General features: G+C 42.7%; 1 protein-coding gene across 1 annotated transcript; it reads right to left on the bottom strand.

Moving 5' to 3' along the window:
• Positions 1–753: 753 nt before the first annotated feature.
• MTHFS (methenyltetrahydrofolate synthetase) lies at positions 754–24,663 on the bottom strand. Its single transcript, XM_058847205.1, has 3 exons — positions 24,463–24,663; positions 20,547–20,811; positions 754–2,075 (listed from the first exon to the last, which is right to left on the bottom strand). Exons 1-3 carry the CDS (start codon positions 24,574–24,576, stop codon positions 1,852–1,854), a joined length of 603 nt encoding a protein of 200 aa, XP_058703188.1. The 5' UTR covers positions 24,577–24,663; the 3' UTR covers positions 754–1,851.
• Between the last annotated feature and the right edge of the window lie 2,552 nt (positions 24,664–27,215).

The raw sequence follows: 27,215 nt of genomic DNA on the forward strand, positions 1-27,215 counted from the left end.
CCCCATTGTTTCATTTTGTTGGTCACCGTATGCTAATGGAAGTTCAGAAATGAAGAAGGGATTAAAATCCCAACATGAAGGAGATTGTAAAAAAAAAAAAAAAAGGTCTGATTTTCTCCTCACTTTTATTCCCCAAAGGCCTGGAATGGCAGGACTCTGTCTCCCTCGTGTGAGGCAGTACAGCTGGCAGTACTCAGAGCTGAGAGGACCTGAGGGACACACCAACAACTGCACCAGCACCAATGCTGCCACCTCAATTTCTGCTTGCACCACGCTTTGTGCACCCATGGACACAGCTCTCATTTGCAGGATGATAAGGAAGGGATGGAAGGCCAGCTCTGATCACCACCGCTTTTTTAAGCAGCCCATATTGCAAAGTGCTACCAGCTGCCTTGCCCAGGCTGCAGCTTTCCTGCACACTTGGGTGGGTGCACAGCAGGCCAACACCAGAGGGATCCTCAGCCTGGCCAGATGGACCTTGGTTAAGGATGGATGAAGCACCAGGGAGCACAGGCCAGAGAGATCTCAGTTGCTAAGCTTATGTTCACCCCAGAGCCAGAGGGTTTAAATAGCTCCTGGATTAGCAGAATGGAAACAGCACTGAATACAAGCACTCTGAGAGAAAAGGCTCACAGCTGCTGCAGGCATGGCTTTGTTCACAAAACCAGTTGTTATTGAGGAAGCCTTAAGGTCATTCCACTCTGGAGTTCATCCTTGAGAATTTATGGATTTTTTAATGATGACACAGAGCAGTTTGGTGAAAATAAACGCACTGATTTATTGATTGAGGGAAGAGTTAAACATGCATAGAAAAGGTGAAGTTGCATTGAAGAAGGAACACAATATTCTGACAGTTTGATTGATCCTGATTGGAAAGATTGTGTTCTTATACTACAAGGACAGTGCAGAGGAAACTCACTATCTTCCTCTGGATTTCCATGATTGTCTGGAGAAGCAGAGAACAACCAATCTTCCACCCAAAAATTTACTCCATCCATAAAGCCTGCTCTCTGCAGTTCTCAGCATCCCTCATTTTTTCACATAGCACCACACAGTATTTTGGGACATTATGAATGGCTTATGTACAAAATCAAGATAATTTTAAGTAATTTTGAATATTATTTTACCAAAAAAGAGCTGTCTCCAGATAGAGAACTCCTTGACCACATTTTAGACTACATTACAATCTTGTATTCAGATAAAGGAAAGAACATACCAAAGTTACAGACATAAAACTTTTTTTATTAACAGAACAGGTATTCCCTTTATTTTAAGACAACTGCAAGGAGCCAAGTAAACAGTAAAAACTACTGCATACACTAAAATTAATTAAGGCTTTTTTCCCATCACCATTTTTTCCCAGCTTAATCTAAGACATCTTCATCAATTTCTTGTTTTGGTCATGGATGCACACAATATGTAAGTACTAAGAACTTTTACCATTACAAGTATCTAATTCCAGAATTGATCAAGAACTGTTATTACTAGACAGTTCACTTTTAAACCAGAATAATAAAATTGCTAACTATCAAGAAGCTTGTACTTCAAAAATATTATGAGAAGAAATGGTCCTTACTGTAATAAACAGTCACTTATTCTTGTTTGCATTGATTCTAGAATAAGAATTCACACATTCAGATATTTGCTAATTAGAAGCAAATGAACACAATCTTCACTACTATTACCACAGTTACACTGTTTTTGGAGGTTTTTTGGTTTTTTTTTTCCCAAACACAAATAGTGTATTTTACTGGTCCCAAAATCGTACATGACAATTAGAAAAAAACCATGATTGGTAGATTTGACACCTTTGGTTGCTTGCTCTGGAGGTGGGTTGGTATTGAAACACTTTCAGCAGTCTTCATAAAGGATTTCATCTATTGGAACATCATTTTCTGTCACAGGCACTGATTCACAAATCTGCTCTCTAAAAGCCAAAGCAATCGTGTAAGGCTTTCCACGGGGATGTTTCATACATCTTTCAAGATAGGTATCATAATATCCTTTCCCTCTTCCCAATCTGTTGCCTTTTTTGTCAAACCCAAGGCCTGGCATGAAGATAAGGTCAAGACCTCCTGCAGAAAAATGAAATAAGCATTAGTGGATGCCCTGTGGATTTCCTGATGGCTTGACTACAACCATATAACTTCAGATATTTGCAAGAATGCAAGCTTTGTATTTTGTAAAATTCTTCCCTTTCTTTGATCAGATGAAAAATACTTTGAATACTAAACCTGTAAATTTACATTTTCATCTTATCAACTGCATACTAGTTCAGCTGAAAAATAATTAGATCTTGAAAAGCTGGATGGGAAAAAACCCTACATTTTTACAAATTTATTTTATCATTTTAACCCCACACTTCCAAATACAAATGATTATGACTCTAAATCCAGACAAAGACTGAACTCAGGGAAATTAAATGCAGGAGGAATCAGAAAATCAAACGAACTTCAACATCAGACACAAAAATAGAAAAGGAAAGAATGAAAAGAAGACATGTGAGAGAGAGAGCAGACATCTTCTTGACACCACTGTAAGATGCCATGAACCTACTCTTGACCTTCCAAATCCAAAAAGCCTTGAATACAACATATTCTGAAAGTGGTAATTTGCCATTTAATATCAAGATGAAGATTTGAAGGCTTTTCCCTTTGTGATGTCAGGTTCCTTTTGTCCAGAAGGATTTTCCTTCTTGGCCTTCAGCAATTTTCACTGTTCCAGCAGCACACACAGACATTTTGCTTCCCTGCCCTAAATATCCCTCCTTCCAGGATACTTGTGAGATTGCACTTGACTGGAACTCAAAATCAGTTAAAAAAACTGAAAGAAGATGCATAAGCTGCTAATCACCTGGACTGGCTGGTGAAACTCCAACAGAAGACCCCACCAACCAGCTCCAGAGAAAAAGGCAAGAGTTCCTGCTTTGCTCATGCTCTGTGAGGGGATGTGGATCAGCACCATGCCAGGGAGCCAGCTGTTTACACTTGGCTGCACACTTGTTTCAGGAGCTGATTCACATCACTGAAACCCTCTGCCATGAGGAGTGACCACCAGGCACAGAGGCTGCTGCACATCCCCGTCACTTCTGCAAGGCTGGTATGTTCAGTGTCAGAAGTCTTGCACGGACATCCTCCAAACAAATGAGCTGGACTGGCCTGGGGCTGACTCCTGAGCCCAGGAACTTCCCACTTACTCCTTTCACAATGCAAAGAAAGCCTTTTCTTTCTTGCTGCTGTAGCAGACAGACATTTAAGGGGAGAAGGGCAGGGAGTGGAAAGGTAATACAGACTAAAAGACAGCTGACACAAGTCTGGAAAGAAAGCAAATAGCAAACTCTGGAAAGAGTCTCAGTCCACTGCTTCTGCCTTCTCACAGGAACACTGCTTAGCCTTGAGCAGCTTTTCTGTGACCAGACTGCTCCTTCACCAGAGCTTGGACCTGGTCAGGTATTTTTCTGCTTTTTCCATGCCCACACCTACTCCTTCCTGCCATTTTGGGCTAAGCTGATTTTACTATATCTGAGGGATGATGCTCACCATTGAAGGAGATGTGTGGGTGTATTTAGTAGAAAAGCCAGAGCAAAGGAGAGTTTTTCAGTTTAGAGGGAATCCCATCTGAGATCACATATAAACTCCAAACTCTGCTTGGAAGAGCATGCTAACAGCTCACATAAGACCAACTCATTTGTACACACTTCCCAGGCCCCTGGAGATTTCCTTCCGCTCTTCATTGTTCAGAGAAGAGTCACTGACATGAACACTCATCCATCATGATCTAAAGTCTTAATTAGAACATTGATATAAAATATGCAAGGCAACACAGTGCAAAATGCTTAGAGAACATCAATCTTGCAGTTCCAGCATTGTACAGTCAAGAAGCACAGCTTTTCTAAGGACGTCAGGGGGGTAAGGGGAGACAATTAGCCAAAGGACAGACCACGGAATAATACAGGTTGGATAAAAAAGGGGTCAGGGTGTTCTACCACACTGCAGTCAACTTTTGACACACAGGACAGTGAAATGAGTGAAGCAGCAAACGGCAAACAAAGAGAAAGAGAGGCCCAAAGTACAGTCTCCCTGAAAACAGATGCCATTTTCATGGTGCCACCATGTACATCACATAGGACATACCATGTCACATGCCCTCAGTTTGCTCTTGTCAGTTGTCAGGCCTATGGACTAGAAGCTAGAAACCAGCCCCCTGTTAGTAAGGTCAGGAATAGATTCTGCAGGTCAAACCCTCCCCAGGTTACTCCTACTTATTCTCTCCACAACCTGCCTCACATCAGCCTTGTGTAGGTATTCAGGTGGCCCAGAAACCAGTAAGTACCGATCAGTCATGATGCACAGAACTGAACACACTGTGCCTCATAGTCTGTTTCAGCTGTTTTCACTCCAGGTGCCTCTCAAGACAAAAAGCAGGAAACATTTGCAGTCTGCTGCTGGCAGGAAGAATGCACACAGGGGGCAAATCTGCAGAGCAAAAAGGTGCCATTTCTCCTTACATTTGTGTTAAAGACATGAAGAAGACAAGTCAGAGGAAACACTAGGGAAAGAGGGAAATGGCAAAAACAGTGAAGGGAAGAAATATATTTTCTGTGGAGTTTAACTGAAAGCATCAGGCACCTCAAGTGAATTTGGATGTATTAAAGCACTGTTTTCCTCTGGGTTCTCTAGAGAAACAGGGACTCTTTTAACAAGTTGGCTCCTCTATAATCATGAGGGGTTTATGCTGAAGAACTCAAACAAGCTTATGCAAATCTCAATATGAAAAATTATGCTGCAAATACTGTAATAGTTACCCTTATATTTTTCTTCTGTGGAGCACAGCAATACTGACTGCCTTTCTCTGACTCACTACATGTTCTCTGATATCCATGCAACTCACACTACACAAGATTTAAGTAAAATGTCTTTCAAGATTTTTGGTAGAAAAAATTACACAACTAACCCTGCAAGAAGCCCAAGGGCAGCTCAAACAGCATTAGTCCCAAATCTACCATCAGGATCTAGAATGGATGGCAGAGAGCTGCATGGAGTAAATTCTTCCCCAACATATAACTTGGGGAGCAACAAAACCTCTTGTGGTGTCTGTGGCAGTGTGGGGGAAGAGGTGTCACAGGAAAAGAGGTGACACACAGATGTGACCAAGATTGCAGACACTTAAGATTGCTATCAGCACTGAGGGTACATCAACAGGATGGCAGCTGAGGATACGAACATGCCCCTTGTGGCATGGGGTCCTCAGGTTGCCCAGCTCTCCCAGCCCTGCAGGACTACTGTCTGCCACTCAGAACTGTGGCTTGCTCCATCCTCACACCTACTGCCCTTGTTCTTGCAGCCCACTGTGTGAAATAGCATCCTTGTCTCTGAGAAGACAGAGCAGGTACTCGAAAATCAAACACTACATCAGGTGTTTTAGTGCCTCATAAAACATGTTAGGGGAAGTCTCCCATTCAACATCTGCCCATCTCCCTGTAATGTCCACTGTCTCCCATGTGTCTGTAGACATTAACTGATGGTTCTTGGATCCCCAAGGGTCCTGTGTCCACATGCCAGGAGCCCAGGAAAGCACACCCACAGTCAAGAGAGTTTTGTTACAGGTGAGCCATAGTTCCCCTAGAAAACTTGCATGTGGTCTGCCAGTTGCTGAAAGCTGGAAACACTCTCTCAAGCAACAACATTTTACTCCAGCTTCTATGTAGAGAATATCCATGGTTCTTGCACATTTGAAGCTACTGGATATACCAGTAAGGTTAGTAATTATGGTGACAGTCACCTAATATTCAACGTATCTATGGCATAAGCTCTTGTGGCTACAGTTCCTCCAACTGTGTAGCACCATGCGTGAAATAATACACCCTGACTTATCTATCAGTGTGGGCATACAGCCATGCTGACACGGCCACACAGGCTTCATTTATACTGCTAAATGCAGCACAGCCAGAAAACAAATTGATTTACAGGATCACAGGTGGTCGATACCTTAATTGTCAGCACAGTGTCTGGCACTGCTGGACCAGGTGACACCCATGACTGCTCCAGGGGACAGGAGTGCCATGTGCAGTAAAGACAGAAGGGTACAGATCTGGCTCCTCCAGACAAACAAAGAGAACCCAGGTTCTGTGTAGTGTGGATGGGACCTTTCTGTGCCACTTAGCCCTGTGTTGTCTGGCAGAGTAGATGCAGTCACAGCTTCTGAACCTCTATGGGTGTACAGGCACACTCTGTTTGCACTGACTCCCTTAAATCATGTAGACATACCTCATGCCACAAAGAAGTGAAATGACTGGCCCAAGGACTCAAGAAATGTGTGGCAAAGCTGCATTCAAGAGGCAGGTGTGCAAGCTGTACATGCCCTGACTTAGGCAGCAGACCAAAGCATTAGCATCCCCTCTCAGTGTTTTAAATAAGAATACATAGTTTCGTTTCCTCTAGGCAGCCACAGTGAACCTCAGTTTGGCAGTGCATTTCTCATTACCTTTCATGATGGTATCAGGTTTGATTTGTTCCCCAGGGTAAGATTTTCTCCTTGCACCTCATTACCTCTCTTCTCCTTAATCTGATGTTCCTATTTGAAATGCCAGCCGGCATTTTCAGAAGTGTTCTTGACAATGGTTAATTATAGAAGGGCCCATCAAACTGCACAGATACAGGTCATGTACAGACTGCTGGGGACTTGTTCTGCCCTCAGAAGGAGCAGCCAGCACAGCCTCTCTCCTCCCAGGTTGGAAGGGGCTCCACTAGCCTGTTGTCACCTGCTGTGCAGGGTCACTCATCTCCCTCTGCACAGTTTGACAGTCCTAATGGAAGCTGAAACTGAAATACTCTGTCATCCCAACTTCTCATTCCTTGCTGCCACTTGCTTTGTGGGCACAGCAAAGCACCTGGGACCCATCAAAGTGGGAGCTAGGACTCTTTTGATCATCTCCTCAAAAGCAGTGACAGAATGGGGCAGAGGCCGAGCTGCAGCAAGTCCTGTGTGCCTGTGAAGAATGGCAGCGTGCTCACACGAACCATGCTCACAGCACAGACACTGTCTGAGCCTACAAGAGGTCAACAGTGATCAGCTCTGTGTCACTGCTGCTGCTCCTCACAGCAGCAGCTGTGCAGTCTGAGCTTCCCCTGAAGCACAGGAGTTTGTGCATTGTTTACTCCATCACCACAAGGATGGCTGGATCCTCACAATCTGCCACCTCAGGCAAGAATGAGTTTCCAGTTTGTTGGAAATGAGGTTTTGTTCCACACACACACCTCAGTCACGCGTTGCTCAGATGTAAATGATTACATAAGGTGCAGGGCAGAATAATCAGGCCAAGAACAGTTTTCTGTTTAAAGGAAAGGAGTGTTCATGTTGCTATGCACACCCTAAACAATGTCAGATCTGTGCAAAACCTCTGCTGAGCTCACAAGTAATTGAAAGCTGTTGATTACAAGGAATGAAAACTTTGGTCCTTTTCTGACCTAGCAAAGACCACAGTGGATTAAAAGGCAAACCTTGTTTCTGGAAAACCTTACTTTTCAGAATGAAAAGAGTGCAATAACCATCTGCTGCCTCTGTATCTGCTACTCCAGCAGAGAGGAAAAAAATAATCATTTGATCCTAATATCTAAGTATTAGTCTTGGTGACACCCAGGGTATGAGCCAATGAATTGGAGTAAGAAATTTCTAATTAATGAGGGAGTCATCACTGTAACTTTAATTACTGTCAGCATTAGCATAGTTAGGCCTTTTGGGTAGGTGTTTGCTTTCAACACATACCCAATAGGGCACAGATCATGATCTTGTTCTCTATTTACACAGCACCTAACACTGTGGTCTGAGCTAATCACCAGATCTCAAGGAAAACAACTCCACAAAACAATTTCACTTATGTTGCAGCAAAACAAATGCCTTTCCCTTCATGGTTTCTCCAAGAACACCCTGGGTGCCCCAGCACCACTCCTGAGGTAACTAACACTTACTGTTTCCTTCCAGATAAAAAGGTTTCTGCCCTTTGGAAAAAACCTGCCCTGTGTTTCAAGCACAGCATCTCTGCTCTTACACGTCTCTTGGTATAAGATCAAAAAGGGAAATGCCAGATCTGCTCACAACAGACCTGATCCAGATCCTGCTGAGGTGCATGGCTCCTAAAGGGCTGGGATTGCTTCCAGAGGAAACAAGCTCTTTTCCCCACAAACCCCTGGAAAAGACAGACATGGTTATATGCCCAAGGAGACAAAGACATTATCCTTTGCTGCAACTCATAAACATTTGAAAAAAAGGCATTTATCAAAAGCCAATGAGGTGCACATCCAGTAACACAGAGGATTGCAGACATAAACAGCAACATTGCTTGCCTTGACCCCAGCCAGTCTGCTAAAATACAAATCCAATCCCCCAAAAATAAAGGAAACTTTTAACTGATAATTCTTATTTGGTTACATGATACATTGTCAGAAGTTCTGTGTGAATTCACAGATTACTCACAATATGTGGTGTTGGTTGTTCATAAAAAGCTCTCCTCAAGTGCTCACTCTGTAGCCTGCTTAAGATCCCAAAAAGACACCTAACAGGACTGAAAGTTGTGTTTCATATTAAAGTAAAAAAACAGATCATTTTAAACTGGAGTCAGTAGCTTTTCCTCCAGGTGTCTCCCCTGTAAGAACACCTTTAATTGTACACTACCACATCACTTCAGCAGGACATACTGCTTTCTACCTATTCACAGACACCTGTTGTCACAGAAATACAGAATACTCTGAGTTGGAAGGGACCCACAAGGATTATTGAGCCAATTCTTAAGAGAGCAGCCCACACAGGGATAGAACATCACTGCCACCATGCTCTGACCAACCGAGCTCATCTCAGTATTGCTTCAGAAGGAGCCAGAGAGACAGTCACTTTAACCCAGCACAGGAATCAAAATCTGAAGTATCACATCCAAATCTCACAGGCTCCATCCACAGCCTCCTGCTATGGGACACACCATAAGTCCTCAAAGCCTCAACTCTTCCAGGGAGAAATGCTCTTAAAAACAGAGGTAATTGCTTTATTTTCATTCTTGTGTATGGGAATCGCAGGCACTAGGAAGGCTTTGTCTGCTTTTGTCCTCTAAAGAACATTTTGCCCATAACCCACCTTTCACAGCCATACAGATGCCAAGCAAACTATCTCCTCTGCAATCCTGGTGCCCCAGCCGCTGGCATGACAGCGACAGCTTCTGTTATTACTTCAATAAAATATTTTGCAGAAAATAGAACCATCAGCAGAATCTACAAACAAGCACTGAGCAACTCAGCGTTTATCTGTCTACTCATCCATGTCAGTGCTTTGTGTCAGCATGAAACATTGGTCTTCACAGTTCACACTTGCCCTGCTGAACTACAGCGTAATAAAATATTTATCCACCTCCCTGAGAAGCTACATGATAGCCATCAGTCATAAAGGTTTAAAACAACTGAGTGGCAGCCACTCGCCTGTTATTAAACCTCAAAAACATATAATAAAACTGCTTGATCAGATCCTCTGCTACTGAGCTGTGCTCAAGTAAACACCTCTGGTTTTGAATTAGTTTTAACCAAAATCTTGCAGGTTTAGTGCCAATGCATTTGAAAAGCTAAGTGTGCTGCACAACATCAGCTGTACTTTGTTAGCCCTGCTCAAACAAACCTATTTCTGCTCCACATAAATATCCTTTCATGTTTCACCAGAGAAGCTACTATACAAGGCTAACACTTGTGTTTCTGGCTGGTTTCACAATGTGGAAATGCTGTGTGAGGCTATAATCATCACACTCATTTCCCCTGAGGTTTGACTTACAGTAAGATGGGGACTAGAGTCTCATTTTCAGAGTTCCACCTAAAAGAAAATTTGAAAAGTATTTTTCTATTTCACTATTATTCATCGAGCCTGCATAAGCCCGGTAAATATAACACGATCACTCAATGCCACCCACAAAATGTTTGGTTTGCAAATTCAGAGCAAGGAAAAAATAGCTTAGGACTTCTCAGTTATCAGTCTGTGAAAAATGACTTAATCTGTTTCTGATATTCATATATGTGAGCATAGTCTGAATGGGAAAACATGGGCAATCAAAAATGTTCAGTTCCAAGGCTTGCACCTGGACTCTCCTGTGATTTTAAACCACCAAAATTCTCTGAAACCAGATGTACCAAGAAGCACTTGCAAAGAGAGGAGAAATGGCATTACAGCCACTTTACAGCACATCAGCATATCTTGTTAAATCAGCAAATGCTGACTGCAAATCTGCAACTTTAGAGAAACTCACAAGGCATAGATGCTTGAACTGTTTATGTGGGGATACTGCTGCAGCCTAAAATACCTAAGCCTAATCTTTGTGTATCTTCATGTGTTTTTATGGGAATTTCTCTATAGTCTTATCAGCTATACTTCCATGGTGTTTGCCTGAGCATTCATTTAAATACTCCCACTGAATACACGTGCATGTCTTCACTCTTGGTCCTCTTTTGCATACTTCTGTCTGGGTATTTTTAAGTCAAAGTAAGACAGAGGTGAATCATCTGGGATTTTTTCGACACTTTATGCATCACTATCAATATTTCCAATACCTTTTGACTCACTCAGCAGATAGCCTATCATAAAATACACAGAATTGCTCATGAAATATAAACAGCTAAGACAACAACTTCCAAGTCAGTGCATAAACCTGGCTCCTGTAAGGAGTGACACCACTTGATGGGAATATCAGTCTGCTTACAGGCAGGGTTTATTGTACATGCAGAGTCAGCTGGTTGGGAGCTGATGACACCTTCACAGTTGCTGTCAAATGTGTTAACACCACAGCAGCTGAGAAATCCTGCTTCTTCCATCACAAGATTTTCTTTTATCTTTTAAAGCTTGCACAGTTTAAAAAATCCAGTTCTCCCTGGAATCCTATACCTCCCTCGCTTCACTCCCTGATTTTTATGGGAAATTAGGCTGGAGCATTTGTTCTCCTGTGTGTGTGAGTGCAATGCCTAGATGAGATTTTAATTATAGGAAAACAGACAAAATGACAGCAATGCTCCATGGCAAATGTATGGAATGCTGACACCTGCCGGCAAAAGGCTTCATGTCACTCCTGGACAGGAATCTGCCCTCATCTACATCCCAAAAACTCATTGCCACCTCACATGCACAACAGCCAGCCCAAGCAGGGACAGAGTTCAGCATAAGACCAAACATGAAGATCCAGAGCTATCTTTACACCATGGAACAGCAGCATGAGTCTCCTGCTCCGTGAAAGCCAGTGGCTCTGGGCCAGTCCAAGGAGTTTCCCACCATCCAGGGGAAAAACTGTGTATTTTGAATCTCAGCAAAACCAGCAGGGATTAACTGTGCCAGAAAAACAAATCTTTTGTAGCTGGAAAAGTGCTGACCTGATTTAATAGCCCACTAAGCTGGCAGAACACCAATCCTAGGAAAAAGAAAGGAAAAAGAAGCGACAAATTTCTGCCAGGTTCATGAACTGAATCTGCTCAGCAACAAGTACCAGAGATGGTACCTGGGATGAGGGGATGAGGGGTGCACAGAGATGGGCACAAGAAAAAGGCATCAGGACTGTCCCCCCTGACACCAGGCAGCTGTAAGGAGGCTCAGTTGTCTCACCAAACCAAATCTTCAACCCGAATTCCCCACACAGGTGGGCAGCAGGGAAAAGCTTCCTCCTGTTCCCCAAATTATGTGCACAAAGGCACAGAGATGAGCTTGGTACTGGGTCTTCCTTTTCAAAACATGAAAATAAAGGGAGACAAGGATGTCTGTTTGGATTAATTACTGTAGGCAGAGATACCTGCACATTGACATTTCCCCTGCATGCGTTGTTGTACAGACTCCTGCCACACTCCAGAAATGAATTTCACCTCTTATCTGCCTTTCAAAGACTCCTGTCTCTAGGAAACTGTAAGAAAAAAAATGACAAAGCTACTGTTAACACTCACAGGAGCAAAATTAGCCCTCTTTGAAACAAAACCCTCGAGAGTCACTTGCAATGACTTCAAGGCCCTTGCCCATGTTGCTTTCACTTCTCTTCACACTTTAATTGATCACAGCAGAAGTAATCTTTTCAGTTGTTTTGATGAGTTTTCTGCAAGAAGGGAAACGTGGATGAGACACTTAAGATGATTACAAGGAAAAACACTCTTTTAAAGCCTTAATGAACTTTATGAAAGCAAAAAGCTGTAGTGTTCAGAGCTCTCAGCCTTTCAGGTTCACTGCAGGACACCCTGGCACGGGTGGCATTAAAATTGAACCACACAGCGCTTGTGGTTTAGTCTGCACGAGGGAAATTCAGGACATAAGGACACCAAAGGACATTACAAAGCAACACCATATAAACACATATGAACTTTTGCATTTCAGAGTGTTTTTTCAAATGCCTTTAAAAAAAAAGTCTCTGTATCATACCTGTTTCTGATCAGAAGCACTGGGAGAAACTCAGCTAAAAGTTTCTGCCTTCACTTAGCAAATGAAGTGTTGACTATTGAGCTGTTTCAGAGAGTTCTGAAAGCTGGTGCAGACCTCAAGGGAAGGGCTGAGAGCAGCTGCAGGGGACAGTGTCCCCAGTGCTGGGATGGAATCACACATCTTTTAGCTGAAGGCTGGGATGTAGAAAAACCCCAAGGGAAACTTGCTATCTCTCCAAGAAATCATTTTCCTAGATTTACCTTCTAAGGAACAAGCTAGGTGGAATAATATAAAATTATTTTATAGATCTTTACTAGCGGAACAGGGCCTTTGGTAATTATTTTGTAATGATGTGTCATTGTGGAACACTGGTGTGGAAACCAGTAGGACATCTGTCCAGTGAGCTGATCTGAAGAGAAGTGTTATGGTATATACAAAAGAATTAACATCTCCAGTGCTACTACACATATTTCACAGTATTTCTTTACCTGGACATAAAATTTTCTCCCAGGCATCTTTTTTTCCAGAATAACATCAGAGAGATTGTAAAGGTTGAAAGAGCAATGGCTGGAACTCCTACAGAAAAGCTTCTCTACCAGAAAAATAAAGCAGCCAAAGTTTGATAGAAAATAATACAATAGATATAGTACAGGTGTAACTAAACAATGAATAATAAAAAGAATGTAACTCAAACATCCTTATTTACTTCTCATCATAGAAAAATGAAGTATCTCTTGAACTGAAAGCAGCAAATTTAAAATGAATACAAGGAACATAATATTTCACGTCACAGGAGCATAATATAATATTAACATAATATAGAACATAATATTTCACATTAGAACTAACTAACCAGTACAACTCACAGCTGTCAGAAGGCAGCAGAGCCAAGGGCTTAATACAAATAAAATTAGATGCCTAGAGGAATGCTCCAAATGCCTGCTGGTAAGAGAAACCAGAACCTGTTTGTAAGGTGATAATCTGGGGTCTGCAGCTGCAGAGATGGGAAGATCCTTCAGTTCTTGCTACACAGCTACAAGTTGTGAGATTTCCTGGCTCTTGTAAAACATCTGATGCTGTATTACATGTCCAGATCCTGCACTGTAAGGGGAAGGATCCTCTCTCCACAGCAAGATTCATGACTGGAATGTAAATGCCTCATTTGCACTGAATTTTGTTCTTCTTTTGCATATCAAAAATACTATGGATCATTGTCTCCAAACAGAAGTTCATTCCAAACTTTAAATCATTTCATTAAAAAATAAATTACATTAGCAGCTAAGCCTCGATTTTCAATTTTGTATTGTGCCATGCTCTCAGGTTTTCTTTTTATGACCAGTGTAAAAAAGATTTTAAATTATAATCTATCCCTTGACATATTTTGTACTGCAAGTTTTAATCAAGTCTCCCAGAGGAAAAGAAAATCTAATAGTACCTTCAATCACTTTACAATCTTGTTTGGGGTATTTTTTTTTAATTTTTTTTTTCTTAAGCAGAAACATTTAACATCTTTGCTTTTCACATACCCATATTTCATTTATTCCTGAGACATTCCTATCTGCATATAGCTCATTTAAATATTCCCAGTTACTTCTGAGCATTATTTACTACATATTTTTTCAGAATGATTAGCATCATTTTGTATGGTCCCATTATGCCTTCATGGACAGCTGTACAACATCTAATGCAGCTGAAGTAGGATATTAGACCTTCCCTATGCCTCAAGCCACAGCATATTCTAGTCACAAGTGTTTTTTATTTCTAAACACTAATGTGCCTCATCTTTCAAAATCCTCTCACTTCTGGTGCATTTTTTTGGGGTGGGAGGGGGAGGAACCCATTATCTTTTTTTAAAATCCCATTTTATTTTGCAGTTCTAAGTCAAACCTATTCCTCTTAAGATTGTGCTGCCATAAATTCAGTCACACTTCTGAAGAACTGTGCTAAAATTTGGAATAACTAAGAATACTGATGGCATCACAAGGCCATCAGTCCTGGCAGCAAATGCAGAATCTTTGAATACATGAATAAACAGCAGGAATCTAAAGACAGGTGAAAAAGAGATTCTGCAGACAAAAATGCTTCTGCAGGGCAAATCCTGATGGCAAAATTTCAAATAGGGTTAATGGTCACTCAGGAGTAATTTCAAACTACTTGAGGTTTGGAACTGTAGCCCAGAGGTAGCCAGCAGTTTCCTTGCAAGAGAATCATGTTTGCTGGCATAAGCAGCCCTTATAAACCAAATACCCCCACACAGGTAAGCTGTCCCTGTCTGTTTCTGCTACCAGCAGGTTGTTGTAATTTATGCTACAGCAAGTCTCACAGTGTTCTGGAAGTTAAAAGGGCAGAAAGATAAAACTACCTTAACCTTAAAAGCCAACATTCAAAAGGTTATGTGAAAACAGAGCTGCAAGAAGTTGCTGCTAGACATATTTTAGTATTTCCTTATTTTATTTCAAATTCAGATATTTTCTTTTTATTCATAATAATTTTTTTACCATTATTGAAAGCATGGATTATCTAGTTAATATTTCATTAATTATCTTGAAGTTACAACACAAATGCTGTGATCAGTAGGCCACCAAAGTTTTCAGTGCTGAAAATGCCAGAAGTCTCCAAACTAAATTAGAAAATACAACTCAAGTTCTTAATACATTCATTTCTTTAAACAAAAATGCATTATGCTGTAGTTGAGTAATAGCAGATTATTCAGCATTCCCCATTGCATGTAAGATGCTATATTGTCAAATGCTGACGTTTTTCAGCCTGGGTACTTACGCCAAACTGAGCTCGGGGCAGGGGGTTATGTTTGTTTTATTCTCACAGAATGGTTCACTGGTTTCCAAGATCAAAGCTAGTTAAAAAAATTAAAAAAAAGAAAGGGAGAGAAACTCTGTTGCTCCATGCCTTGTAGCAAGAACTTGAAATCTTGCTTGTAGTACCTTCAGTGGTGATGATGTGGCTTTAGCCCTGTTCAAACCCGTTTGTGCCAGGCTTATATGCAATGCTGCAAGTGTCTGAAAAGCTGCCATTGGTACATGGCTTAGGAGAGATGTGTCAGGATGAATTCTGGGGCTCTCTGAAGATGCTCCCCCCCCTGTACCACTGCTGGACTCACATCTGCATGGGTGGCCCCATGACTCTCTCAAGGAACCTGTCCAGGATGTTCCCTTCATCCTGGCTCCTCATTCCCTCTTCCCCACACACATGGCCACATGGTAATCCATATCCTCATCTGGGTTCAAAAAAATCCCAACGAAAACAGGAGAGGGGAAAGAAGGGAAATAATCTTCACCCAGAGCAGCAGGTTGATCCAGCTCACCAGAGAGAGGCAGGAATAGGCTGAAAACATAAGGAGGGAAAACTCCTTAGGCTGGCAGTGGTATACAGATGGAGCACATGGAGCTGCAGGCTCAGCTCCTCCTGCCAGACCCATCTCAGCTGTGAGGACTCTGAAGGACTTTCATTTCACTGGCTGCTCCTATTCCTACTGCCTGGGGCAAGACTGGGAACTGAAATATGGAAGGAAATGATGACTGACGTTTCACTGAGACTTTTTTTGGCATGACACCCATTTTCACAACCCCTCACAATCAGCTTCTTACCAGCCCTTCAGCTGCATCAGTCTAAACCTGTGTGGTGGTTCTGCCTGAGAAGAGACTTCTGCTGGTGCTGGGTTGCTCCTAACCAAGACTGGTTTCCCAGTATAGGTCCCAACGTGGCTGCAGCACCATCTGTGCCGGTACAGGAGAGGAAGGGTGGGGAACAAGAGGAGAAAGGGCAGCAGCTTATTTAATCAGGCACTGCCCAAAAGAAACAATCACAAAACACTATCCTTTGTACTATTTAGTAGAACAAGTGCTATTAAACAGTGAAGTTTTTCTAAGCCAAGGAAAAAGAGAAAGAAGCCAGCACAGTGAAGAAGGAAATGAGTAAATTGGGACAGAGATTCTTGTATGTCTGGAAGCAGACAAGTGAAAGAAGACAAAACACATGATCTCTTCCCTTTTGGCAGAGACAAGCTATTTATGCTGGCCCAGCTGCCCCTGAAATGACAGGCTGGGACTGAGAGCAGGAGGAAATGGGGAATATGGTAAGAAAGGCCAGAGAAGGACACTTGAGGAGGGAGTTTCAGAGAGGCTGGGCAAAGAGCAGAAAGATGGAAAGGGACATTATGGTTGGTGGTAGAGAAATCAAAGCTTGGAAAAGGAGGTCTAGTTCAAGGCTGAGACAAATCTGGGAAATTATTGTTTTGGAGGGGGCAGAGAAGAAAACTTACTGTTGGAAAAACAAGCAAAAGAATCTGTATTCACTGGGGGCAGCTCCTCTGCACAGCTCCAGCTGCAACAGGATCCTGAGCCTCTGCTGCTTCTCCATCAGCAAATACCACTTAATGTCTTTAAGTCACCGAATGGTGTAGTGATGAAGAGCCCATACAGAAATGCAGATCTCCATCCCAAGGTTTGAATAACGCACAGTAAAGAGCCCTGCAGCTCTAACCTGAGCAGGGAGAAAGCAAAGACTGAGCAGATACTCGTTAGTGGCAAGCGTTAACAGCAAGCAGTGTTCATCTTCTGCCTCTTTGAAAGAGCCCAGACCATTTCATCTGGGCTCATCTTTGAGGGAGTTCACACCTGAGGGACAAGGACCATGTAATAATGTACTGAGACACCAGGAAAGAATTGACAGAGATTAAGAGGCTGAATTAAGTCTGTACACATAATCCCATTTCTTCCATCTCTTACAAAAGCACATCCCAATCCATTAGAGGAAGCAGATTCAGAGCTGTAATTTCTAATAAGGCTTCATTTTTTGGCCAAGAAAAGTATGTAGGCCAAACCCCCTCTCTCCATCATGCAGATGAATGTTAGAAAAGCTGTTTATAATTTATTGCACACCTTCAGCTACCAGTCAGTAGTTCAGTTATGAACAGTTAAGCATATTTGCTCACGTCCAAGCCTTCCAGCTGAGACCACTGGCTGTGTGCCTCCCTTCAAAGAAGCCTCCAAGAATTTTACCATATGGAAACACTCAACCTAGCCTTTTCTTTTTTTTATTTTCTTTTTTTTTTTTTTTTTTCCCAGCAAGAATAATCTCTTTTTCAGAGGAATAATTTAGGTTTTCCCTCATAGTTCTCAGAGCAGGTCTAAGTAATAATAAATAACATTACAAATGAGGGAACCCATGTCCAGCTCAGTGAATCACAACACCTCCCTAAACCACACTGAAAATGAAACTGCTGGTGAAGTGTTCTTTAAACTTCTGTAGGAGTAGTGATAAAAAGCAAATAGGGAGTACATTTTTTATCTGATTTACTCCTTCCAAAATTGTGCAAGGTTTCTACACTTCTGTAAACAAATACTGCAACCTGCCTGAACTTTCATCAGCAATATTACCTTGGGTAAAACCCAGTACCAGTGCACATTTATACCTCTGATGGGCAAGGATAAAAATGGAGATTGGTACCTATTAGGAAAATGTACCAGTGGCTTGCCCCAGAAGTTGTCCGTCTTTTCAATAGATACAGCTGGAAACGAACCCAGTCATGCACCTACGCACACCCCTACTCCAAAATATCTGAACTTCTTCCACCTTTGTTCTTTCTGTTATTGTGTTCATTTAGCCTAAAGAAAGCAACTTTTCATGTGCCAGTGAGTCACCCACATGTGGTAGAGAAGATGACAGACTTTCTCCTACCACAAAAGCAGTGATCCTTGTTTATGCCAACACGGTGTGATGTGAGTACTGCCAAGATGAAAAGAGGTAAACCCTGGTCCAACAGAAGAAAGGATCATCTCCAAAAGGAGGGGCTCATGTCTATTCAACACTGCCCATGAGTGCTACCAAAGACTGGGAAACTCTATGCAAAAATGATACCCAGTCTTGTATTTGAGCTATTCTTAACAGTAACCATGCTTTAAGGACAGTGTGAATTTAAGCTTTTTGTCATACCAAATAAATACACTCAGAAATGACATGGCTTATTTTTGTACCTGCAGGCTATTTCTTGAAAATTACATAGTAATTTATGCCAGCCATGGGAATATTACTAATGTAACACCATGTTATCTCCTTATAACAATGTAAATGCCTCAGATCACCAAAGTATTTGATAACATCTCTGAGATAAACGTGCCATCCATGCATCATTCCAACAATGGAGGACTGATGCAGCAGCAAGGCAATTTGCATTCTTGCAAATGTACCAAAGTTCAAAAAATATAATAGGAGAAAAAAAAATATAGCAAAAGGCATATAAAGACACATTGAGATGAAGTGTGTGTTTCTGTGAGACAGATTAGGAATGTGTGTCTGATGCTACAACAGTGGAAAAAACCTAAATTTATTCTCTAATTTACAAAAACTGTTCTAGGATAAAGGACCAAGCTCTGACTTCCAATCCAAATGGCATTATTCCAAAATTACTGTACAAACAGTACACACAGACTAATACTGAGTTTCAGGCAGAACAAGTCTGACGCAGACACACATCAGTTCTTACAACTGGTCTCCTGCCACCTCTCTGTAGAGCACAGGAGCTCTTCTGACATTGCTCTTTGCCCATAGCCTGGTGCAGAGAAGGAAGCAGCAGCTCCAGAACTAGGCAGGTACCAAAGTGTGTTCCTGCCTTCCCCATCTTCACTGTCTGGCACCCAGGTACATCTCAGTGCACTCTGTACCTGGAAGTCCTTGCTCCCATCACACCTCAGATTGTGTGTTTACTCTGTGATGTCTGAAACAGACTCCTTAAATTCAATTAACAGAAGCTCATCAGTAGTACAAAAGCTTGTCAAGAATGCCTGAACTAAGCTCAGTCAACAAAACTCTGGATATTGTTTTAGCCTGCCTTCAAAAGTCCCTAAATCCCACCGATATTTTTTGACAAATGTTAGAAAAATTATGAACAGTGCTAAATATTAAATGTAAAGAAGATGATTGTATGAAGCAGTGAAATCCCTTGCTAGCTAAACTGTAGACACAGAAAGGATTCTGAATTAAGGAAGAGGTAATGACTGAAAATAAAAGAGAAACAAACATGGTTAAGCATTCTGGGAAAGTACATTGGCATCCCAAGGCAAATGCAAGCCCAAGTTCAATCAAACAGAGTCATAGAAATGTTATGTTCCTTTACCAAGCACTAAAAAGCTGGCAAATGTGTGAGAAGTGGAATCTGTTTGCATGGTGAGTTTCAACCCAGAGAAAACCTTCCCAGACTGAGGTTTCCAGCACAAGCTCAACATGAGTTTTCCATTAATAAGATTAAACATTCTGCAGATGTTTCGAGAAGATTATTAAAGTGTTTACAAAAAAGAATGCAAATAATGAATGCAAAGACACAAAAAGTAAACTTGTTTACAAGTAGGAGCTGGGGAATTTTAGGTTAAGAGAGAGGTTATTTGGGGATCAAAACACAAATACACAAATTTGATCTTAATGAACTTGTACCTTCTCAGCCCTATGAAGAATCCAGTGTCTGAGACAGCATTATAAGATCAAAATAAAAATATGAGAGAATCACTCTGGAAAAGACTGTAATATTTATACAGGCCTAGAAGAAAGTCCTTTCATTTTCAGTCTAAGGTCTCAGTCCAGAGAGCTGTTCTACAAGGGCAGGCTCCATATCAGCACTTTGATTCATCCATGCAACACAATTTGCAGGATCAAAGATTTCAGAAAATTCTCAGTCTATGGGCATCACCTGAGAAGTTCCCAGCCTTTCAGGCAGCACAAACCAAAGTTCTCAGAGTACATCCTAAACCTGGATCCCTGTGACTTTCAGTGGCTGACTAAGCTACCCCAGCAAGCCCCTCTCTCTGTTACAAGCCGCTACAGGCTTGAGACTCTCTAAGGCTGAAACTGTGCTGAGGATATTCATGGATCAGACCAAGAAGAAGATTTATCTGGAGAGTTGAGTTTTCTTTCAGTTGGATCAGTGCAGTCTTGTTCCTGTCCTGCTGGCATGTCACAGGGGTGGCACAGGCAAGAGAAAAACAGGCAAGAGCAAAGAGCATTTCTCTACAGTGTATAAAACCAAGGTGTAACATTTAACTTCATTCTTGCTATCAGAGTATTTCCTACCAGCCTCCAGGCTACTCCTGCTCAACAATGCCACAATGCAGCAAGAAAATACTCACCGCCAGCAAGAGCTTCTTCTCTTGCAGTGTCATCATCACTGGGCTGAAGAATATTCCAGGATGTCAAAGCAAGTGAAGAAATGTCTTCAGCTGATGATAACTTCAGCATGTCCATGTGATTGCTCTGAGGTTTGTAACGGGGTATGAAACACTCTTTGCCTTGCTTAAAAATGTCCTTAATGATTTCTTCTGTCTGGACTTCATCTGGCATGCTCAGGAAGATTGCAATTCTTTTGGATTCTTGGTACTTGGGATGAGCAATCACCTACATGGGAAATGGATGCAATCGGTTTAGGAAAGTTTTTGGAAAGATCAACTTCCTTTAATTTAACACAAAACTGGAGCAAAATATTCATTGAAAAGGGCAGAGATACAAACTTTGATGAACCATAAACAGAATAAACTGACTTTGTTGCCTATTCCAACATTTCTCCATCAGCAAAATCAAAATAGGCAAATTTTTGCATCTAGTGAACTAAACACTGCAACACAGGTTTGGGCGAGCAAAAAACAATTTGGCAGACAATCTTCCAATCCCCTAAAGATCTGTACCATACAGTGCAGACATCCTCAAATGCCCAACATCACTGCAGAAAGATACAGCAGGCCAGAACTGCCAGCATATGCAAGCCATGAGGGTTTAGCATTCCTTTTCTTCCATCCTTTTTACAGGCTGCATCTCTCATCTGGGCCTAGGCAGAACGGGAAGCGCCTCACTGATAATAACTCAAAGGAAAATTAGCACCAGAGCAGATGACTGCAGAGCACAAAGTCTTCCATGACCAGGCCCCTCTTTCTTTTGTTAACCTGCATGTCTTCCCTCCAGCAAGATGAGATATATAACTTCAAACATCACCTGCTTCTAACAGGTGATCTTATTACTGCACATTTTTCAGAGCTTGAAGGAAAGATGGCCTTGCCGTTTTTTGCTTTTCATGAGACTCTGTGCTGGGCTTATAAAAGGCTGAATATAATAGGGAAAATAAAAAATGCTTATATGGTGAAAAAGTGATAGCAGACTCATACCTCACTTGTCTGCCCATTCCAGACTGAATTCCACATTAAAATTTGAAAGGAAGATTTTAAAATCTTGTCTTCTCATTCTCTAGTACCTTACATATTTTATCACTTACATCTGAACAAAACAAATATAAATGTGTCCCTACTCATTTAAACGTGATTTACTGTTATTCTACACACTTACAAAAATCTGTCAGAAATATCAGACAATTGAGAAACTCGCTACTATCTACAGAACAGAGATCACCAGATCCCCTGCTCAATGTTTGTGTAACTGCAGGGTAACTCACTCTTCTGAACTTTAGCTTTTGCCCTGCCCTTGTTTTGAGATACAAATGCCCACATCTGAGTCAAGATATGGTTCCCACTACATTTTTTATTTTCTTTCCATCACAGCAGTTGAAAACCCAGGTGAAATATCCACAAGATGGATATAATTTTGTAAGGGAAAAAAACCTAAAAACACTCTAGACTAAATGATGGTGCATGTGTTGCTTGGCCACAGAAACATCCTGAAAATTCAAAACTGCATTTTATTTCCTTCTCTATCTGTCTAAGACTACACATGGATTTTTCCACAGGATTATGCTCTTAAAATAACAGAATTTTCATGGTAGCTTTTGCTGCAAAAAGCAGACTATTTAGTCAAACTGCAGACTCCAGAAAATGGCTGTGGCTCATGTTGAGGGCCTCCAGAGCCAAAACTTTGCATGGGTTTGGTGAAGAGAGAAACTGAGACACTAAGACAGTTCCAGACAAGGGCTGTGTGCTGTGGGCACCACACAGGTCCCATCTGCTCTGATGTATCCAGTAACACATTAATTAGGCTGCAGAGGAAAAAAGCAAGGCTGAAGATGTAAATCCACATGTGAGCAGGAAGACACAATTTCAGATGTTTTCAGAATTGTGTAGATGCTCCTACTATGACTCGGAGCGGTTTCTGAGAAGACTGAAAAAATTTCCACACTTAAAAAATATTATCTGCCCTTTGTTCAGCAGCTGATGACACTTTTTTTCAGAATCAGAGCATGCAAATAGCATGACTTTAATCATGAACAGAAGCATTAAAAAAGAATAATCATCCAGAAGCTAATTAAATACTGGTGGCTAGGTTGGCCTGTGAAGCTATTTCACTTTGAATTTAAAGATTATTTTGAAATGAGGTTTTACTACTAAAAATATTACTCAGGTGTTATAAAATAACCTGCTCACTTTTATTAGCTGCAAGCACTGATGTATGTTACAAAGCTACATTTTTTGGCCTTATATCATTCCAAATATTTTCTTGGCTTTTTCCAATATTTCTTTGTGCCTGTTGTATTACCCACCCCACATGAGGAAGCCGACTCTACTGTCAGCCACTTGCCCAGAACCACTCTGTCTCAAGAAAACTCAGGATTTTCAGTTTTTGTCAGATTATTAAAACGGCAAGATAACATCTATTTATGTCATATTTCGTGATGCCTTCTTTTAAGCAAAACTAAGGCTGTGTCTTTCGGTGTGCTCACTAGAAGAAATGAGTGCTCTGTCGTTGCATTTTTCAGCAGCACTTGGACAAAGGCAGAGGGCTCCTTAAAATTCAGTACTAAATGCGCTAGGTGCTTAAGGGTTGGCTGAGGACTCTGAATTTTTGAAGAGGATGCATGCCAGTATTTGCTAAAAATTGAGAGATTTTTATAATTTGTATATTGAGAGAGCTAATTTATAAAATTATTAAAATGAAATATCATCACACAGTAGGGGATATGTTTTTAAAAAGCATTCCCAGTGAAAAAAAGTTATGTAAGTTCCAGTTAAAACTTCCTACAAACTAAAGTTTCTGTGCTGCCACATCCCACTCATGAAGTGGCTACACATTAGTAGTAAATGAAGTCTATAAAGTGATTTGAGATCCTCTGGCAGGAAAATAACCATATAAATGTAGATCATCTAGAAGCACCCGCCGGTGCTGCAGAAAAAATGAGGACTGTGCTCTATTACATGCAGTGACTGCAAAATAAAATTTTATTATGTTTATTAAAATGATAAAATACATCTATATAAAAACTGTGTAATCCAAACACAAACAGGACATTTCAGAAGTACATACCCATATCACTCTGTGCTAGGATACCAGTTAGACAAACCCTGCTTGATATCTTTTAGAGTGTAAAAATTATATTAGAAATAAAATTGTGTGCAAGAAACACTGCTGGAAGATACAGAAGGGAGATGACGGCGCGTAAAACAAGAGGCCAAATCAGGCAGTGGCTGGGTTTTGTATGTATGGACAGAGCCAGGCTGGTGTGAAATGTCTGAGATGAGCACCTGCCAGCACCCCCCAGGAGCTCTGCCTGGGGCGTGTGGCTGTCTGCCCCCATTGTCCCCAAAAATCCACGGGTGATGCCCACCGCCCCAGCGTGAGGTGTCCCCAGCAGCCCAGGGGTGAAGGGTGCCCACCGCCCCAGGGTGAAGTGTCCCCAGCAGCCCAGGGGTGAAGGGTGTTCACCCGGCCAGGGGTGATGAGTGCCCACCGCCCCAGGGTGAAGTGTCCCCAGCAGCCCAGGGGTGATGAGTGCCCACCGCCCCAGGGTGAAGTGTCCCCAGCAGCCCAGGGGTGAAGGGTGTTCACCCGGCCTGGGGTGATGAATGCCCACCGCCCCAGGGTGAAGTGTCCCCAGCACCCCCCGCTTTAGCCGGTGCCACCGGCAGCTCCCGTCACACCGGCGCCACCAGCCCCGCTCCCCGGCGCTGCCGAGGAAGCGACAGGGAAGGCTCCGAGGCGGAGCTCAGCCCCCGCTCGGCGGAAGGGCCCCTGAGTCACGGTTTCGGTCACCGGCGGGGCCTGGAAAGTCCCGGCCGTGCTTCCCGGCGAGCCGGGCCCGGCTCTGGGCCGCGCCCGGGTGTCGGCACCCACCTTGCGCCCGAGCAGGTGGGACTGGCGCTGCTTCTCGGCCGTGCCGAGCGCCCGCAGGCGCTGCCGCAGCTCCGCCCGCAGCTCCCGCTTGGCCGCCCTCAGCGCCGCCGCCATCGCGGCCCGCTCCGTGCGCCCAGTGCGCCCAGCGCGCCGGGCGGGCCCGCGGCAGAGCCGGGCAGGGCCGCGGGGGCGGCCCGGGACCGCCCGGCCGCCGCTCCGAGCGCGGGTGGCACCGGCCCCACCGGCCTGGAGGGTCCCTGCCAACACCAGCTATTTTATTTAAGTTTTTTTCTTTTTTTTTTTTTTTTTTTTTTTCCCTGGCGGAGGTCGCAAAGAATTTCCTCTTGTCTAATTTTGCGGTAGGAAGGGAAAGTACATTTCGGCGGGACGTTTTAGCAGCGTCTGCCGAGCAGTTTCATATCCCTGTGGCGGTGCCTGGGGCTCAGGTGGCCATCGGTGCCCAGCCCAGGAGCTGTGCCCACAGGGAACACACGGCCCGAGGGAGGCCTTTGGGTCCGAAACACTGCCCAGGGAGGTGGTGGAGTTACCATCCCTGGCAGTGGAGTTACCATCCCTGGTGCTGGAGTTACCATCCCTGGTGGTGTAGTTACCATCCCTGGCAGTGGAGTTACCATCCCTGGCAGTGGAGTTACCATCCCTGGCGGTGGAGTTACCATCCCTGGTGGTGGAGTTACCATCCCTGGTGGTGGAGTTACCATCCCTGGTGCTGGAGTTACCATCCCTGGTGGTGGAGTTACCATCCCTGGTGGTGGAGTTACCATCCCTGGTGGTGGAGTTACCATCCCTGGCGGTGGAGTTACCATCCCTGGTGCTGGAGTTACCATCCCTGGCGGTGGAGTTACCATCCCTGGTGGTGGAGTTACCATCCCTGGAAGTGTTCAGGTCATGACTGGATGTGGCACTTAGTGCCATGCTCCAGCTGACAGGGTGCTGACCAGTCAAAGGCTGGACTCAATGACCTCAGAAGTTTTTTCTGATTCTGTGATTTTAAGTGCAGAAAGAGACATTTCTATAGAACAGTTTTCATAAATCTCTTCTGTGTGGCTTTTGATGACATCTCAATTTAGCTACTGTGTGCATGGATGAAGTCATCAGCTGTCCCACTGGGCAGCTCTTTGACCTCACCTTTTGCTCTAGAAGCAGCACTTGTTTCTCCCCTGGCAGATCCAAGGATCCCTTAAACAGCAGCGCCCCAGGACTTGGGCACTACTCAGTGTCATGTGTGGATAACTTCATGCCAGTTACAGCTACACTATTTTATAAAACTTAGCTAGTAGCCCTGGTGTTTTCAGGTGTTTTACAGTGCTTAGAATTGTGGTGGTACCTCTCATCACTGCTTTTCTTACTCTGCACTGAAAAAATGAGGTTTTGTCCTGGTGAAGTTAACCTGTACCCCACTGGACCATTAATGATCCAGGTTTCTTTTGTTTAAACCCTGCTCTTACCAAGAAATCAAGTTCTAAATTTATTGTATCACCTACATTTCGAAAAGACTCAGTCGCCCTTTATATTTAACTAAAAAATTGTACTTCTGAGTATGAAATAGGTTACTAGATCAGTGTAAAAGGAAGTGGATGTGGTATTAATAGATTGGTGTTAGCCACTATAATACATGCTTGCAGCAGTGCTCAAAAAGGAGCTGAGTAAGAATTGCTGTTCTTACCATGAAGACAGACTGCTCATAAACACGTATATGTTTATGACATGTTTTGAAATGTCATTTCTGATGGGTGCCACCATAGGTGTTGTGGAGCTGGGCGTTTTCATTTAGCTGCCCCTTGCCCTCTGAACGCTGCCATCTTTTCTTCAACAGCAACAAAGTTTGCCTCACAAATCCTACCTGCATGTTAAATATTTCTTCTTTTCACCGGGGAGGGAGAGGGATAAATACATGCTCTAACAAACATTAACATCTGTTTGTGTTCTGTGGTTAAACACACCAAGTTAGACCATGGAATCACAGAAAGGGACATTGAAAGCTCATGTGGTCCAACCTTTCCTGGATTAGGGAACCTAGATGAAACTGTCCAGTGCCCTGTTCAGCTGTGTCCTGAAAACTGCCAGGGAGGAGGACTCTACCACATCCCTGGGCAGGTTGTTCCAGTAAACAATTGTTCTTACTGCAAAAAAAAGTCTTATGTTGAGATGAAAGATGGAGAGCCCATACCAGAAGAGGCTAATTCAATTTCTCAGTGTCACAAAGCTGAATTTTCTAGAGGGTCTGTCTCAGACAACAGTGGTGGTGAACTGCTGGCTCAGTTTGGTTCACCTCCCAGCACATCTGAAAAAAGAAGAAGGGTGTTTGGACCCAGCCTTAGTTTCCTAATGGAGTCACTACAGCTGAAGAAAACCCTTCTAGAATGAATTCTTGAAGAACCACTGTTTAGCCTTTGAAAGCAAATGGAATTAATTTGAGTAAAAACATGAATTGCCCCAGACTGTAAAAGTCTGGAAGTCTCTTACATCACTCTCTGAGTTTGCTGAATTTGATGATGTATCCTAAAACACTGATTACTGTCATCAGAGCTGATACAGTTCATTTATTTTGCCACAAGATACCTGTTTCTTATACAAGCTTACAGAGAGTAGCTAAAAAGTACTACAAAAAATTAATGTATTGACATCCATGGACATAAAATCAAACCCTTAAACTACCTGGATTTTCCAATAGATTGTGATAACTTTTCTAAGATTATTGTCCTAAGGCAGATCTTTTCCCATGCTCCAGATTT

The sequence above is a fragment of the Poecile atricapillus genome, chromosome 11 (genome assembly GCF_030490865.1).
Source record: "Poecile atricapillus isolate bPoeAtr1 chromosome 11, bPoeAtr1.hap1, whole genome shotgun sequence".
NCBI classification, from domain to species: domain Eukaryota; kingdom Metazoa; phylum Chordata; class Aves; order Passeriformes; family Paridae; genus Poecile; species Poecile atricapillus.